Here is an 18,236-nt window from a genome sequence, read left to right as displayed (position 1 = left end):
TAACACATGTATTTGCTTTAGGTGTAGTAAGGGCTGTGCAACACTTAGAGCATTACGTAATTACAACTCTCAAATTCTTCAAATTCATGGTAGATCTCTTTGTAGTCGCCTCTCTATATGAAGCGCTATCAATTTTTAGATCAAATCACATAAATATCTAATATTCTCTTATTGTTTCTCATTGGCTTTTTTTGATAATTTCTTTATCTCGCATTAGACTTGAGTTACAATTCCATTAAGTTCCATGGTATTTCACATCAATTTCAATTTGACACGCATGTCTTAACAATGATGCATCAATTTTAAATTATTGATAGGCGCCGCTTGTCATATCAATACATCATTCTCAATTATACTTTTCTTTCATAATCGCTCAACAATTAATGTACCTTTTATTTCACGAAAAATGAATAATTTGGACAAACATTATCTTAAAAATAATCGCATCTTCGCCGTTCACGAAAACGTTCAGATTTATTGATAATTGAAACATTTTCCGTCAATGAATTATTTCAATTAATACAAGCTATCATTTTGAGAAAGATAATTTTCAAATTACTCATTTCTCGTGAAACAAATAGAGTCCCAAATGTGATCTGATACGATGTCGGCAATCCATCGCGAAGCGGGCCACCGACCTTGGCAGCTCCTTCAGTGCACTCTCAAACCTTAATTTAACTCGAACCTACCGGGGGACTCCCCTCGCCCTTACATGTCGAGGACCGCTTTGACCGACAACATCCCATCAACGCAAAGGTGCCCCCACCAGCGCACGTGCCATCCCCCCGCACCGCAACCGAAACGAGAGACCGAGGCTGCGAGTCGCGAGTTGCGAGTGCGGGTGTAACAGAAGTTTAGAGGCCGTCTCTGACTGGCCAAGCTTCCTCTCCCGGCATTGATGATGATGGGCTTCGGACAGCGACGAAATCCTCTGCAAGGCCACCTCTCCTTCTTTAATCATTATCGAAGCACAGGACTCGGGAAGCTCGTTCGCTCCTTTCTTAGTCGGCAAGCCTATATCAACGTCTCACCTCACTCCTCCACAACCGTTGTCTCTCTCTCCTCCTCATCCTCCTCCTCCTTCCCCCTCCCCTGTTTTCTGGTGGGAAAAAGGAAACAGAGAGAGAGAAAGGAAAAAAAGCCTGCATTTTTACACCCTCCCCTGTTTTCGTTATCCACTGTTCATGGTCATCTCTTAGTCTTGCGCCGTACGTCCTCTCCCTTCTTCTCTTCTTCTGGGTGTTCTTGTTTTGGATTTTTCTTGGCCGGAGCTCGTTCTTTCTGATTCGGGATGATTAGTTTATTCGTGTTAGAACTGCCGCCTTTAGCATAACGGTGTGTTTGACCGTGAGATGTTTATTACCGGTTTCTTCGTGGCTTGCCCCTGGACTTTCTTGCCTCTTTGTCTGGGCGATGTGCGAGAGGAATTCAGCTCGTCCGTTTGAGTTTCTGTTGGACATGTCACGCAATTTTTGCATGCTGTAAAGAAACGTTGAAGGCTGTTTCGTTTAGATTGGAACTGAGGTGGAAATAGTCAATCGAGCTCGAATCAGCTGTACCGGCGTGATTCCTCTATTAGTTTTCGTTTGATTATTGGTTCTCTTATTGAGGATTTGCTTTTGTGTTTCCTTGCTTTCTTTTTTGCAGGCATTCGTTCGGTTTCCATATCTGCCGGAATCTGGCAATAATTTGCAGTGAGAAACGAGAAACAGAATCGTCAGGTAAACAAGCAATCTCCTCCAGACTAATAAATGAATCCGGTGCTTCTGTTCTGTGCTTGCCATTGCAATTAGCAACTCTCAAAGTCTTACGTTTTTCCGAACAGAATATTTGGCGAATTTGTCCAATCCGAGGATGTATATTGAGATTTTTCTGGGTTAGCCTTCGGGATAATATTCTACGGCAATCTGGTTAAAGGAGAAACATAAGATGGACAATAGCTCCCCTGTTGGAGTTCTGGAGGACTTTCTGAGGAGCAGCGAGTCAGACACTAATTCGACCACCTCGGACTCCGAAGCCCGGAATGATGGGAGGCCCTGTTCCCGCTGGCGCAGGCTCATCCGCTTGTTGAGGACAAGGTCGAGGAAACAATCGCCCCCGATGCATCCATTCGACAGCCTAAAGCCCCCATTCAGAAGAAGCAGCAGCATGAGGGAGATGATCGCCTTTGCGCCGTGTTTCCTGTCGAGAGCCGATGAACTTAGCAAGACCCCTTGGAAATATTTCACCCTCCCCGAGCTCCAAGCCGCGACTAACAATTTCAGCCCCGGTTAGTGGAATCCGAGCAAAACACTTGGACCTTCCGGTTCTGTTCTGTTCAAACTGGCCGTGGTATGACTTGGGACTTCTCTTTTTCATTGTTTCTTCAGAACGCCAAATTGGGAAGGGTGGCTATGCTGAGGTTTACAAGGGGCAGCTGAGGAACGGGCAACTCGTGGCAATTAAACGTCTCATGCGAGGGACACTAGACGAGATAATTGGTGATTTCCTTTCCGAGCTTGGGATCATGGCCCATGTCAATCACCGGAACACTGCCAAGTTGGTTGGTTATGGGGTCGAAGGCGGAATGCATCTGGTCCTTGAGTTGTCGCCTCATGGAAGCCTAGCCTCTGTGCTATATAGTTAGTTCGCATATCTGAGCAAACAATTGTTTGATCAATTATTATTTCATTACAAGCCTATTGAGATCTCACCCTGAATATATGCAGGTGCAAAAGAAACGCTGGAGTGGCAGCTGCGATATAAGATTGCGTTAGGAACTGCCGAGGGTTTATTGTATCTTCACGAAGGTTGTCAGAGGCGAATCATCCATAGAGACATAAAGGCGGCGAATATTTTGCTCACTGAGGACTTTGAGCCTCAGGTGCTATGCTGTTCAATGTTTGAAATAGAGATTTGATGAATCCATTTCGATGCAGCACATCAAATGTGTTTTTATGGTTCAAAACTTAATGAAATCTTGCCAAGTTTGTACACCAAAACCACACCAGAAGAAGAGGTTTGGTTTTGCATGTTTCTTCGGCGTCCTTACATCGGTAGAATTTGGTGCAGATCTGCGACTTTGGACTTGCCAAATGGCTTCCGGAGAAATGGACCCACCACACGGTGTCGAAATTCGAAGGCACATTCGGGTTCGTTCTTCCTGCTTCGAACTCTACTTACTTTTAAAGCCATGGTTAAAAGTCATCTATGCAACTTCAAGTTTCCCAAATGCTGTTGGTCACAGCTATCTTGCTCCGGAGTACTTGATGCACGGCATTGTGGACGAGAAGACCGACGTGTTTGCATTTGGTGTGCTTCTGTTGGAACTAGTCACCGGCCGCCGAGCACTGGATTATGCGCAGCAAAGCCTCGTCCTTTGGGTACGAAACTGATTTTTTTTTTCCTGTCACTTCGTTTTAATGTGGGATATATGCACGAGCACATTTACGAAACTAAACTACTTATAGTTGAACAGCTGAGGAATAAGGATTGAGAATTTGTGCAAACTTTTCAGGCAAAACCTTTGCTCAGGAAGAATAACGTCAGAGAGCTCTTGGATCCTGCTCTGGGCAGCAACTACGACGCCAGGCAGATCAATCTGGTGCTCTTGGCTGCTTCGATTTGTGTACATCAGTCTTCAATTCGACGGCCCAGCATAAGCCAGGCAAGTCCTTGAAAAACTGCTACGTACTGATTCACCATATGTCAGGAAATGCTACTGATATCCGAAGTAGAACAGCTACCGCCAGTCGCTCGAATTTATACCACATTTAGTCCTCATTTGCGAATCACAACGTCCATCTTGAACAACATCTTTGCAGGTAGCGCAAATTCTGAATGGCGACCTTAGCTGTCTGAAGTCCATGAGGAAGATCCGGACGCCATTCTTCCGCAAAGCTTTCGTGGAAGAATGCTACAGCCCGATCAAAGATCGCGACAGTCCGAGGCATGCCTTGGCTTGAAGATGAGCTTCGCAAAGTACGTCTTGTCTCCTGCGATACGAGCGAGGCGAATAAAAGCTATTCAAAGATTGGTTTGTATAAAGCTGCTGTCTCACCTTAATCTAGTATCAAAAGTTGTTTTTTGATGTGAACATCACAGGCGAGCAGGATTTTGCAGTAGGAGGGAAGAAGGTAATGGCCCTCTAAAGCTATGTACATAGAATCGTATGGAATAGGAAAAAGGAAGAATCCTAGGAAATAGGGAATAGGGCGTTTTTGGGGGATCTATTCTACATAAGGAGTAGGAGGAGCAAAGTAAAGTTAGCTTTGCCTCATTAAAGCACCATCTTTTGCAGTATTTTAGGTGCCATTGTTCATTCTTTTTGTTCTTTTCATCATATCATATGGCATATGTCTTTATACAGGTGAAGCTGTCCCGTTCCAAATTAAAGTTATATTTTGGTGAAAATGACGTCGTTGGTCCCTGAACTTTTATTGATTGTTCATTGTCGAATCGCAGCAAATTAGATTTGATTTTCTTACTCGAGAATCGTGCCCAAATTTCCAATTCATTAGAGTCAAGTAGTAATCGTCATAGCATGCCTGATCGGTCTTTAAGGAATTCCCAAATCATTTCTCTATATCACTGATTTCATTAATTTTCTTGCCACATAACAAGTCCTTGAAGCAATTGCGGACGAGAGAGAGAGTCATTGTAAGTGATTTTCTTTTGAAGGGTTGCCTGATATTCTTGCATTTCACAATGCCATTTTCCATTCTACTTTAAGTTGCTATGTACTTCCAGTCATTATTCTTTCTCTTTACTGAATTGAAACCCCAATCCACCTTGTGGTCAAATGATCACGTGGCTTCTCCGAGGTTCAATCTCGGGTAGCACCTGATAAACGGAGTATAGGGCACTAGGAGGCCCGCATAATCTTTGAGTGTTGCTCGATTGATCGGAGTGTATGGCACTTCTAGGTAACGTGTACATGGATTATGTACTCCAATGGTACTTATTTAAAAACTTCAAATGACAAGATCTCCGTCGGGGCCTTGAAACGACTTTAATTATCGTATTCATCTCGGCTCTTTTGAAACCCTCCGTCGACCTTTTAAAATCTAAGTAAGATGAACAACTCTAGATCCAGTCTATTTAGGTCTAGGAAATTATAAAAGATGAACGATGAGAGGGAGGATTATGTTAACTCTCCAGAGAGGATAGATAAGAGTTCCATCTCATTTGGGAGTAAGAGAAGATAAAGGGATGATTTCAATCTCATCGATAAAAACGTGGGCGACCAAGCCAGTTTTCCAGACGACTCATTTGACCCGGAACGAGATTCTTTCCCCAACAAGTAAAAGCCAGGTGCCTCCGTATTGACCAAATTTCCCATCAACGTTTTTGTAAACCAATAAGAAAAAATCCCAGAAATAACATGTCAAGGGTGGCCCAAAGAAAAAGAAAAGAATGTTTCCTCGTAGACAAGAAGTTTTGGCCAGTTTCAGCTTAAATTCAAGCAAAATATATATACACAGATTTTTATATCTTTTGCTTTCCCACTAAAATTTTAATTGGTACTTAAAATTTCAAAATATTAATAAAGTAGTATATGTGAAGCTAAGTGTTAGTATTTGCATTTCACGGACATTTAAAATGTTTCGAATTTCGCGAATGGTGAAGTCCATGAGCTGCAAAAATTTGACCGAGCTAAAGAGTAGGAATAAGTAAAAGTCAATTTAAACGGACCAAAAGGTTTATGAGAGAGAAACTTTAGCTATCTTCTTATAGCTATGGAGAGTTGTATTTTTAATCAATAAACGGGCTAAAACCACAAGGAAAGAAAAACCTAATTAACATGGGAAGAAAAACCTAATTAGCGCCTAAGTACTACATTTTTAAGGGTGGATATACATTGACAGAAGTCTGTTAAGTAGTTCCTAAATGCCCTTCTTAAGTAATCAATTAAGGAAATTTTACAGTTTTCAATACAACGAATGCTTTGATGTTATCATAATCCCTGTCTTGAAAATTGAATTATGCTCAATCAAGTATACTTAGCAAGTGCCTGGAGGCACCCATTAATGATGTGCCCATATGTAGATTAGAGAGGTTCACACCAAAAGTTGGAAGAAGAAAACTTTTGTTTTTGTTGCCACACTTGATAATCCGGGCCAGCTTTCAAATTCGTGATTGGATCCACCTCCAGATCCAGTGAAACATCGTAGAGATTGTAATTAATAGACAAAGCTTCAATCACAGTTCGCGAGGAAAAATTATAAGATATAAATTCAAAACCTATTGGATGAACGTCAGTTTAGTCATGAATTTTTAACTTTTTATCAATTTTCCTTTGATGATTTGCTAACTTAGTTCTCTTGATTAATTTTCCCTAGAAATCATTAATGTAGACATTGGCCATCTTATGTGACACGACCAACGCTAACGTGGATAATTTTTTCGTCTCTATAATTTTCCTTTAAGAAAAAGAAAAAGAAAAAGAAAAAAAAAAAAAAAAAAAAAATATATATATATATATATATAAATTGTCATGTCAATGTTGATCGTATCACATAGGACATTTGACATATACATCAGCAATTTTTGACAAAAAATGGTTTGAAGGATTATATTTGCAAATCAACAAAAAGTTTAGGATTAAATTGACAAATTAAAAAGTTTAAGGCTAATTTGATATTCATACAAAAAGACATTTTGATAATTATCCTTGGTTTGCCATCCATCCACACAAAAATTTCAAACTATAACATAGTTGCTGCCATTGACTTGATGGTTGCAAACAAGTCTTGTTAGTTGGAGTTCGATAGGCTAATTAGGACATGTTTGGTAATACTCCCGGGAACAACTGATTTTATTATTTTGCTGTTCCCGAGAGTAAAAAAAGATTAGAAATTTGTTTAGTAAATTTTTTTGTTTCTAGAAACAAAAATTAATTTTTTTGTTCCCAGAATAAATTTGGAATATAATCAAAAAGTTTTAAAAAGTTGTTTCTTATTCTCGGGAATAATTTCTAAAAACAATTGTAATTTTTTCTTCTCTTCTTCTCTTTTCTTTTATTCTTCTTCTTCTGAGGCCGACGATCTTGCCGAAGCATCGCCAGCCCACTACAACACTGAGCCATGGCGAGGCTCATCGGCTTGAGTCTCGTCGTGGCTAGGTGAGGTCGACCTCGCCTAGATCTAGTGAGGGAGTCTCGTTGGTGGCTAGGGGAGCTCGGCCTTGCCAAATCTGGGCGAGGTTGACCTCACTTGGCCAAGGGGAGGTCGAGTAGGGGAGGTCGACCCTCGCACGACCACAACAAGGCTCGGCTTCACTAGTCGACGCAAGGCTTGGCCTCGCCAGGCTAAGGTGAGGTTGACCTCGCACTACCTGAGTGAGGTCGAGCCTCGCCGATGGCCACCGGCGAGCTCGCGAGACCTCGCTTCATGGCTGACGACTGGCTGGCAAGAAGGAGGAAGAAGAAGAGAAAGAAAAAAGAAAAATGTAAGAAAAATAGTAAATGTATTAAAAATTTAAAAGAAACAAAAAATAATAATAATCCTATTAAACACATTTCTACCTTGAAAATAGAAATTCTGGACAGTTACCAAGCATATTCTTTTTCTTAAAAATTGTTTTCGAGAGTGGAATAAAAAAAAATTATTTCTAATCAAAAATTGTTTCCGAGAACATAATTGTTACCAAACACGCCCTTAGTCACACAAACTCAATTCAATTCTTCCTAGAATAGAGCTCGAGCTCAAGCTCAAGCTTCATTATACTCGTTTGATGCAGCTCATGTGCCTAATCTCAAATACTTTTGTTGTGTGATGAGGCTATGAATTCGAAATGTGGATTGAAATTAAAGTAGAAAACGAAGAAGATCGAATTGGAAGAAGAAATAGGAGAAATTTCGATTGAGACAATGTGCTCTCAAGAATCTTTTTTCAAGATAATTATTTTCTTGCTATGGTGCAAACGACTTCAAGGAAAATATTAATTCAATAATATGATGTGTCCATAAAAAAAGCCATATTGATGCACTTCAAGGTGTTCTCCAACTAAAAAGAAAGTGTTCTTCGATCATGATTTGAAATCCATAAATTTCAAAAGAAATATAATATGATGATGATAAAGGAGGAGGAAGTATGCTAAAATTACTAATGATTTGGCATGACGTATTTGATAAATACGCTCATTAGAATTATTATAGTGGGAACACGTTTGCAATGAATTATGTAAGGTCCTAGGGTATCTATGATAACACGCAAGGGTTTTTATGGAATTTTCCTTTGAAAGATTGAGGTTGAAATGGGTACAAGTTTGCTGAATCAACAACATAGCTTATGACTTGAATCCAACCTTTTTTGATCCAACTAAAGACAAGTCATTCATGTCGAGACAGAAAATTGACAACAAAATATATAGATGGTTATCATTTGACCTAAAGAGACCATGGTAGATAATTGAAGATTTCATTTAATCAAGATGCGAAATTATAGTCGGTTTATGCGAGATTTATATGCTAAATAAGATTAAACAATCCGAGGGTGAAATTGAATCGGGCTTTTGACGACAAAGCCCTCTTTAGCACGTCCCAATCACGGCCTAAACCTTCACCAACAGCAAAAACCTAAACGTCCTCAATAATCCACAGCCGTAGGCCCATTTTTAAAGAAAATCAAATGCACGAGCGACAGAAAAATTTAATTCTAAAGGGGCCCAGACATAGAATGGTCATGTCCCCAAGGGCAGAATTGGGATTTAGTAAAAAAAAAAAAAACCAGGGAGATTAATGGGAAATGGATGGTTACATCAGTGAGAGGAAATCAATAATTTAAAACTTAGCACAGAGGGATCGCATTAAGATATTCTCTCCACCGCTCCCCAAAAAAAAAAAAGAAAAAATTCAATTTCGAAATTTAATTTCAATTTGCGCATTGTTTATAAAAGTCCAATCATCCAGTACCCCGCGGCCCACAGCTGATCCGCCGCTCCCTCACCGAAAGATAAACACACGCCCACCATTTCAATTTTCTAAATAAACCATTCATCGAATTAAAATATATTTTTCAAATGGCGAGAGCAGCAGAGCCCAACTCAAAAATAGAAATAATAATAATAACAACAATAATAATAACAATAATAAAAAAAAAGCATTAAAAAAAAAAATATATATATATATATATATATATATATATATATATATATATATATATATATATGTTCAGCAGAGAGAGAGAGAGGCCTTGAAAGAGAGGGAGAGCGACAGATAGCGAGAGAACGAGAGAGAGAGAGAGAGAGAGAAAGATGATGATGGAGTTGATGATGGAGGTGGGAGAGAGAGAGTAGAGGGTGGAGAAGAGGAGAAGAGCAGAAAGGGTAGCTTTTGGGGCCTTGTCGCGAAGGCCTTCGGGAGTCAAAGCTCGAGCACGAGCACGAGCACGAGCACGAGCTTGTTGCTGAAGCTCTTCCGTGTGGAGGATTGAAGTGGGTGTTGTTGTCGTTGTTGCTTAGCTCGGGGGGATCGCGCAATCGGATGATATTTCCGATCGGCGGTGATCGGAGATGTTCCTCGGGCGCGGAGGCGGTCGCGGTGCCGGTGGCGCCGGCGAGGGGTGGCGGTGGGGGAATCGCTTCGGTGGTGAGGTCGGCGGCGGCGGTGGAGGCGGAGATTGAGTGGGAGGGAGGGGGAGGGAGGGAGGAAGGAGGGGAGGAATGAAGAAGAGCAAGGGGAGGAACAATGGGTTGCTGCCGAATTCTCTCAGGATCATCTCTTCCTGTCTCAAGACCGTGTCCTCCAACGCCAGCACCGTCGCGACCACCGTCCGCTCCGCCGGCGCGTCGGTCGCGGCCTCGATCTCCGCTTCGTCCGAGGAGCACAAGGATCAGGTTTTTCTCTCTCTCTCTTCGGGCGCGCGCGTACTGTTTTCTTGGCTTTGTAAAAGCTGGCGTCTGCGGATTAGTTGTTTTTTGTCGAGTCGGCGATCTTTTCGTTTGGGGAAGCTTTCTAAGATGTGAAATTTTGGATTTTGGAAGGCGCGCCAAGAGTTTTCCTTATATCGTAGGAGGTGTATTTCTGTGGGTTCATGACCGCAGGCTGTTTTGATTATACTTCCGTGGCCGTGTCTGCTTTGCTGTCCCTAATGTTTAGATGGCCAAGTTGCTCTAGTGATTTCTGACGCAATACAAGTGTATCTCCCGTAGTTCATGGACATTGCTCTAATGAAGTAGCTTCTAGTTTTGCTGTGTGGGGTGAAGTAGTGAACTTGATTGTACTTCCACCAGCATCATCGCAGTAACTTTGCTTCAAGTTGAGCTAGTTGTGTTGAGAGCTCTGTAGATTTTGTTAGTAGGATGAGTGCTGTAAAAAATAGGTTCAATGCCGTGCAAAGTTCCTTTTTTCTTTTTTCCTTGTTTTTTAAGAAGCCTAATTTGCAGTTCCAGGTATATGGAATATCAGACGTGCGCAAGTCTTGCTTAATTTTTCCAGATTGGTCGTCGTGATGCAAGTTTTAAAACTTTCTAAAAACGTGAATTTCTTTGAATTCGTAATTTATATGGGCATGTTTTTTACACAAACCAAAGCAGGTCATTAATGCTAAAAACCTTTTCAAGTTTGACATCTATTTTCATTTGATTTGGAGAATTTTATGCAAATAAATATTGTTATTTGATTAATCACTAGACTTACCTGAGAGGGCATCATTTTTCAGGGGACTTTTGTGCTACATTGCCATATATCAACTCATACTATATGTTACTTAGAACGCCACATTAAAGATCAAAACTTGGTTAGAGGGTCTTAATTGGCTTCTAGGCTTAATCCAAAGAGGAGTCAGAACTTCTTATTTGAAAAAGAAAGTATGGTTATTTATAGTATTTGGTAACATGGGAGAGTATGCAGTGGACGGTGGAGAATTTTTTCAACAATTTTTTGTGACATTGGATTGATTTGGCCAGGGCAAATCTCAATTAGTATCGTTTCGCTTTAAAGCCTCTGTATCATGCTCCATGAAGTGTTGCTTACCTCTTCTAGTTGGAATAGACCCTATTTCTATCCTGTCTTATTGCTTTTGTTGCTCTTTCATCAAAGGTACTTGCTGTAAGTTGCTTTTTTGTTAATCATCATCGATGAAGTTATCAAAGTCGGCTTAACTTTTTGAAGTATATGCTGGCCTTGTTTGGTCATGTTATTGTTTGTCTTTTTATCTCTCATCACCTGCATCCACCAATAAATATACATTGCATTAGCACCCTGATTTTTGCCACTTCTTGACGAACCCTTCTTTCTATCCATTCATTTTGCTTTTGTTGCTCTTCTATCATTTGTACTTGCAATCTTGTCTTCTGTCAATCATCACCAATGAAGTTATCCAAGTCGCCAGCTGAACTTTGAAGTATGTGCTTCCTGTTGCTGTTTACACTTTGTTGGGTTGTATTGTATATTGTCTTTATATGTCCCGTCCACTGCATCTGCCAATATACATATGTTGCTTTTGTACTTTAATGTGCTTCATACAGTGGCTCTTCCCTTCCTTAGCTTTGAAGCCTACCATGGAACTTCTTGTTGGTTTCTAGACATTGTAAATGTCAATTGCATAGGCACATATCTAAGTTCCGGTTGTCTGTAGGTTACCTGGGCTGGATTTGACAGACTTGAGCTTGGTCCATCCATCATCAAGCATGTTCTCTTACTTGGCTATCAGAATGGTTTTCAAGTTCTTGACGTGGAGGATGCTTCTAACTTTACTGAGCTAGTCTCAAAGCGTGACGGTCCAGTTACATTCTTGCAAATGCAGCCATTTCCAATAGACTGTAATGGTCCTCAAGGATTCAGGGCATCACACCCTCTGCTGCTGGTTGTTTCTGGGGAAAATGCCAAAAGCCCAAACCCTGTACACAGTCAAGATGGTCATATGGAGTCTGATTCTGGGCAATTTGTACACTCTCCAACAGCTGTTCAGTTTTATTCGCTAAAGACTCACTGTTATGTACATGTTTTGCGGTTTAGATCGGCAGTCTGTATGGTTAGATGCAGTCCTCGGGTTGTAGCTGTGGGTCTTGCTGCTCAAGTAAGCACTAGCTAATTCTTTAGCAATTGCATGACTTTATGAGCAGGCAGTTAAATGATATTAAGATGGAACGTTTTTAACATTGAAAATGTGCATGTGGAGCATGGAAAGCCATGCCATTTCAACTTGAGATTGATTTCATGCAGAGTGGCTGGTTGACTATGTTTTCTCTTACAGTTTTTGTTTTACCTTGCAAGAAAGTTTTCAGTTTAACTGATTTAAATAGTAGGAACTCTTAATCATTTTATTCCCTCTAGTGTTTTGACTGAAAGTTGGTGATTTGACTTGTTGCATGATTTGGTTATCAAGTGGTAACACGTTTTACTGAGGGACTAGACTGACACCAACAATGTAATGGCAGATCTACTGCTTTGACGCGGTCACGCTTGAGACCAAGTTCAGCGTTCTCACATATCCTGTTCCTCAGCTGGTAGGGCAAGGGCCGATTGGGGTTAACTTTGGTTATGGCCCAATGGCTGTTGGGCCAAGGTGGTTGGCATATGCTTCCAATAGTCCGCTAATGTCAAACACAGGCCGTTTAAGCCCTCAAAATCTCAGTTCTCCTGGTGTTAGTCCATCTACTTCTCCAGGCAGCAGCAGTTTGATGGCACGCTATGCAATGGAATCTAGTAGACATTTGGCTGCCGGTATCGTGAATTTGGGTGACATGGGATACAAAACCTTGTCAAAATACTGTCAGGAGCTGCTTCCAGATGGATCCAACTCTCCTGTATCTTCAAATTCAGGTTGGAAGGTTGGTAGGGCTACGGGATCAGAATCAGATAATGCTGGGATGGTTAGTATTGTATTAAACCTCAAAAATGGTTGTCAAAAACATTGCTGCAGAAATCCTGCGATTGCATTGGCATTCACTGAAAGTTACGGGATTTTTCATTTTTGTTTATATAATTCTACTTTTGTGGTTCAGCAAATATGTGGTTTATTTATTACCTAATTTAGATCTTTCTAATTGATTGACCTCATATCGTCAATATGGTCCCCAGCTGCGAACTTCGTTTCTTCACGTGTTCATGATGGAGCAGTGAAGGTCTTATCTATAGTATACTATTACATATAGGTCGAGAGTTATAAATTTTATTTGTTATCTAATTTAGATCTTTCTAAGTGATTGACCTCGTATTGGCAATATTGTCCCCAGTGACAAACTTCTGTTCTTCACATGTTTATGATGGAGTTGTGAAGGAAGGTCTTATCTTTCATGTACTATCACATGTAAGTGTTGAGAGTTATGAATTCAAGACGATATCCTAGTGAAATGGGTAGAAGTCTGAAGGATTTGCATGTTTTGAGTTGACTAATAGCTAGTTTGTCCCATCATTAAACAGTTACAAATCACTTCTTCCTAGACATTTGGTGATCATCACAAATGTAGAATTTGAAATTCCTTGACGCCAAAAACCTATTGGTAATTTCAGGTTGTAATCAAGGATTTTGTTTCTCGAGTTGTTATATCACAATTCAAAGCCCACACAAGTCCAATCTCTGCGTTATGTTTTGATCCTAGTGGAACTCTTCTGGTCACTGCCTCAGTCTATGGCAACACAATCAATGTATTTCGTATCATGCCATCTTGCACACGAGGTGGATCAGATAGTCAAGCTTATAGTTGGAGTTCTGCCCATGTGCATCTTTACAGGCTGCATCGCGGAATAACCTCAGCAGTGAGTATTATTTTGTTTTCTCAGACTTCTTGTCAATTTTGTGTATGAATTTGATGTTCATCCATTTCTCTTATGGCTGCTCCTTCTGTGTGCGTTTTCGGCAGATTATCCAAGACATATGCTTTAGTCCTTATAGTCAATGGGTCGGTATTGTCTCATCCAAGGGAACTTGCCATGTTTTTGTTCTATCCCCTTTCGGTGGGGACCCGGGATTCCAGAATCACAGTTCTCAGAGTCAAGAAGCTTCTGTTTTTTCAGTTCATTCTATCCCTTGGTGGAGTAATCCATCATCTTTGAGTAACCAACAATGTTTCCCACCGCCTCCACCTGTTACTCTTTCGGTGGTAAGCAGGATAAAATACAATGATTCTGGATGGCTTACTACTGTTAGCAATGCTGCTGCTTCTGCTACGGGGAAGGTCTTTGTGCCATCTGGAGCTGTTGCTGCTGTTTTTCACAATTCAATGTCTCACAGTCTTCAGCATGCCAATTCTAGGATCAATCCACTTGAACATTTGTTAGTCTACACTCCATCAGGGCATGTAATCCAGCACAAACTTCTCCCTTCACTTGGAGTGGAAACTGGGGATGCTGGTTCTAAGCCTCGGCCTGGTTCCTTTTTGCAAATACAGGAGGATGAGCTTAGAGTAAAAGTTGAACCTGTTCAATGGTGGGACGTATGTAGGCGGTTAGATTGGCCAGAAAGAGATGAATGCAGCATCTCTATCACTTCTGAAAAACAAGATGCTATAAAGTTGAGTGTTAACGTATTAGATAATGAAAGCAATTGTGAAGTGGATTGTCCGGACATGATTAGAATCGTTGGTGGTAAGAAGCCTTTGAAGGGTGGCATAACAAAGTCCCATGAGAGGTCTCATTGGTACCTATCTAATGCAGAAGTGCAAGTAAGTTCTAGAAGGTTGCCAGTCTGGCACAAACCAGAGGTAAATTAATTCAAAATACGGATATGTTGGTTATCTATGACTCATCAGCTTGCTATTCATTTGTTCCTTTTCTTCTCTTGGTTAGATATGTCTCCATACAATGGGTTCCCCATCGATTAGTGCTCGCTTGGCTGGAGAGCTTGAAATTGAGAAGTTGCCAATTCATGAAATTGAAATAAAGAGGAAGGAGTTATTGCCTGTTTTTGATCACTTTCATAGCACCAAATCCAGCTGGAATGATAGGTGATAACACTTCTTCTGATGCTATGATTTTTATTCTTCAAATTCCCGTTAGGTTAAGATTTTTCTTGAATTGTATTACTTCAGATGTAAATGCAAGTCTTCTCATATTTATTTAAAGCTTGTACTTAATCAATCCCTAATCTGTTCTGATGTATAGCTTACTTAGTTGCTACTGCTATTGATGTCATTTTATCCGGTGTTCTTCTGCTTTCTGTTTTTCCATGTTGCCATAAATTTGGTTAGTTTCAACACCATGTGTTCATGGCTGCATGCAAATGAGTGTTATATTTGGTCTTTGAATTAAGTGGTAAACTTTACTTTGTCAACTTGAGCCTTGAATATTATTGTTTCTAGTTGAGATATCACCTCTTTTGATTGATTTCTTTTTGAAAGTCATTGTGATTACCTCACCATATACTTTCTCATACAACCCACAGGTTCTATGATTTGGCTTGAAATAGAGCCACTGATTTTAAATGCCCCATTGTAGATCATTTCATTGTCTAGATGCAACATAGTGGTTTTTTATTAAGACTCTCTCTCTCTCTCTCTCTCTCTCTCTCTCTCTCTCTCGCATGCGCATCTGTGAAGGAACTTCTTTTATTTATTGGATATGTTATTTCTGCTCATTTGTTTTACTGTTTTCTGCAGAGCTTCGACTATGGGAAGATATTCTAGTTTTGCATCTTCAGATCTGCACCAAGTCAAACTCAAGCCTGCTGAAGAGACTGTTATATGCCACTCAAAACCGTCATCTCTTAGTTCTACAGAAAGCTCAGATGGTGGTAAGATTTTGCAAGTGTTATAGATCTTGATTCTTTTTGCAGTTAAAAAACAATGTCATGGTACTATTGTCTACATGTGTCTCTTGTAGATCCAGCAATCTCTCATGTGCTTTTCATTCCATTACAACATCTGGAGAGCTTCTGTACTGATTGAATTTACCTGGTCTCTTTCAATTATTCTCAGGTTCATCAAGGAGGATTGAAAATTTACCTGATTTGGATCAAGTGAATACTGAGAAGCATTATTTAACAACTTGTCAGTCTATGGATGAGTTTTACCCAGAAAGAAGGGAAAACTGCTTTGTTGAGCCCTCCATGCTGAAAGAGTCTGCTGTACTTGTTGCAGCTGAAAATGTAAAAAGATCCAGGGAACACATGAATAAGTATGGCGCACACCTTGAGCCCTTTTTAAAGAATAATATTCCTTCAATGGAGAAAACATCAGATGGTCCAGCCTCTTCAAGTTCAAACACTGTAATTGTAAGCGAGGTTTCTGCAACTAGCTCTGCTAGTTTGGGTTCAGCTAATGACATCCTTAAGGAGGCAGTTGTACCTGGATCCACAAATGATCACGTAGAGCTTGGGCAGTTATTTGAAGAGGGATATTGTGAGGCTTTAGAGCTTGATGGATGCCACGGGTTAACTGAAGTTGTATCTGATGATGTTGACAGCAGTAGCCACCATGAGAAGGACAAACTTGCAGATGGAGAAGAGGATGAAATGCTTGGTGGTGTATTTGCCTTTTCTGAAGATGGTAAGTTCATTGTCTTTGTGGAAGTCTCTACATGACTCGATTCTTTCAATTTGCTTTAGCTTAATCAGCAATCAATCCTTTGGTTCTGCAGGTTGACTTCGCTTTCCCATGATTCCACATGAATTCAGTGAGTCAGGGAGTAGTTGACTTCGCTTTCCCATGATTCCACATGAATTCAGTGAGTCAGGGAGTAGTGGATTATCTCGTTAAGGACTTGCTTTAGATCAAGCAGTATGTATTCTGATCCTAATGCTCACGGTTAGAGTCCACCTTGGTGGCTTAAGCATTCTGCCACAGTATGTCTCTTGCTCTACGACCCCAACAGATAAAAGTGAAGGAAAAAAAGACGAGATAATTGGTTTGAAGGGATAGTGAAATCTTTGTTATGTACATTTTGTGCAGATGAAATTCTTAAATTTATGAGGGGTGGTTGCTTTGGGGCAAGGGATGAGTTAAAAAAGCTCTCGCGAGGAGTAGTTGGGGCTGCTTTCCCTGCGTGTAGCTTTGTACAAAGGCTCCCTGTACAGATAATTGGGTTTGAACAAGTGTTCTTTTGCAAGCTGTATAATTATGTATTGTCTTCTTGCAACGATGGAAAGGAATGACATCTAAGTGGAAAAAGATATTGTGATCAATTATGTTTTCTCGTCTTTTGATTTGATGCTGAGAATAACAATTGGCAATACCTTAGAGTTCAGACACCCTTTGTTAAAAACGAAAAGTATCTAGTGGTGGCGGCCTAAACTTAGCGCAGAATGTTTCCTCCAGCCTTTACATTTCAGGTATGCTTCTTAAGCTCTTTACTTAGTACAGTTTCCGATACCTTTTGGCATTTGAAATCTGATGATTGGGGGCTTGTCCCACCACATAGCACAGTTCCAGTCCTCTATTCTCCTTCCTCCCTTGCATTTCCGTGAAAGAGTCCTAAGAGAGGTCCATGAGTATATTGGTCCGCCATGGATTGACACATATCTTAATGTAAGGATGGTGGTACTAATTCTAAGCAGCATCGCCCCTTGCCCAGCATATCGTTGCCGTCCCGGCGATTCATGCATCCTCAATAGAGAGAGACAATGGACCTTTTCCCTAAGATCAGTGAGTGTCCTAACACATCGGCCGAGGCTAGATTATTTTTCCAGTGCTTTCTTTCTCTGAACTATACCACATTAAAAAAAGAATCAATATCGGGAAAAATTAATGAAACAATATTCATTCTAGACATTGGTGAGTCTAAAAATATTTTGAATTACCAAAATCGTCGATGAAAGATATCAAAATCAGAAAAATCTCAATTCAGTAAATTTGAAACTTGAATATCATGAAACATGAAATTCAGAGCATATTAATCCAACTAATATTACTGTAACGGTCACAGAAAATTATGCTAAATACTATCTGAAATGGGGGTAATATGTGGATGGTGAGTTTGAGGTTTTAGGGGTATAAGGTAGCTTTCGAGATTTGATAATAAGTTACGCAATAATTTACGGCGAACAGCTAAATGCCAAACAGCCATTGCATTCGCAAATCACGGACGCCACTCACCCTCAAAAAGCCTCAATATCCTACAGCTACATGCCAAACAGCCATTAAAATATGGTATTATGTGTTATTGGAAAGGGAAGGTAGAGAATTTGCACCTTTATGGACTTGGAAGGTCCGCAAATTTAGTAGCCGATTGGGCTGCTAAATCTCAACGGAGGAATACTCTGGCCTCTTCTTGGAAGAATCGGTTTTGTTATTAATAAACTAGGAAAGGAATCAATTAGTTATTTATGAAAGTTTCATTTGCCTCTCAGTCTCAATCAAGAAGATGACGAGCAAAAAAG

General features: G+C 40.4%; 2 protein-coding genes across 3 annotated transcripts; both read left to right on the top strand.

Annotated features, from left to right (window-relative positions):
* The first annotated feature begins 916 nt into the window (after positions 1-916).
* On the top strand, positions 917-4,392 carry LOC104457070 (receptor-like cytosolic serine/threonine-protein kinase RBK2). Its single transcript, XM_010072013.3, has 9 exons — positions 917-1,208; positions 1,648-1,721; positions 1,826-2,269; positions 2,370-2,621; positions 2,709-2,863; positions 3,052-3,131; positions 3,227-3,362; positions 3,497-3,646; positions 3,804-4,392. Exons 3-9 carry the CDS (start codon positions 1,930-1,932, stop codon positions 3,942-3,944), a joined length of 1,254 nt encoding a protein of 417 aa, XP_010070315.2. The 5' UTR covers positions 917-1,208; positions 1,648-1,721; positions 1,826-1,929; the 3' UTR covers positions 3,945-4,392.
* Positions 4,393-9,626: 5,234 nt separating this feature from the next.
* On the top strand, positions 9,627-17,042 carry LOC104457071 (autophagy-related protein 18g). Of its 2 annotated transcripts, none has more exons than XM_018861569.2 (9): positions 9,627-9,816; positions 11,559-11,999; positions 12,361-12,795; positions 13,436-13,681; positions 13,786-14,625; positions 14,711-14,868; positions 15,520-15,653; positions 15,838-16,407; positions 16,550-17,042. In XM_018861569.2, exons 1-9 carry the CDS (start codon positions 9,643-9,645, stop codon positions 16,552-16,554), a joined length of 3,003 nt encoding a protein of 1,000 aa, XP_018717114.2. In that variant the 5' UTR covers positions 9,627-9,642; the 3' UTR covers positions 16,555-17,042. The 2 variants fall into 2 exon arrangements, with proteins under 2 accessions (XP_018717114.2, XP_010070318.2); XM_010072016.3 differs by having other exon boundaries at positions 16,499-17,042.
* Positions 17,043-18,236: the final 1,194 nt, after the last annotated feature.

This window comes from Eucalyptus grandis, chromosome 8, assembly GCF_016545825.1.
Source record: "Eucalyptus grandis isolate ANBG69807.140 chromosome 8, ASM1654582v1, whole genome shotgun sequence".
Classification (NCBI taxonomy): Eukaryota; Viridiplantae; Streptophyta; class Magnoliopsida; order Myrtales; family Myrtaceae; genus Eucalyptus; species Eucalyptus grandis.
This window is presented reverse-complemented; position numbering and strand designations above follow the sequence as displayed.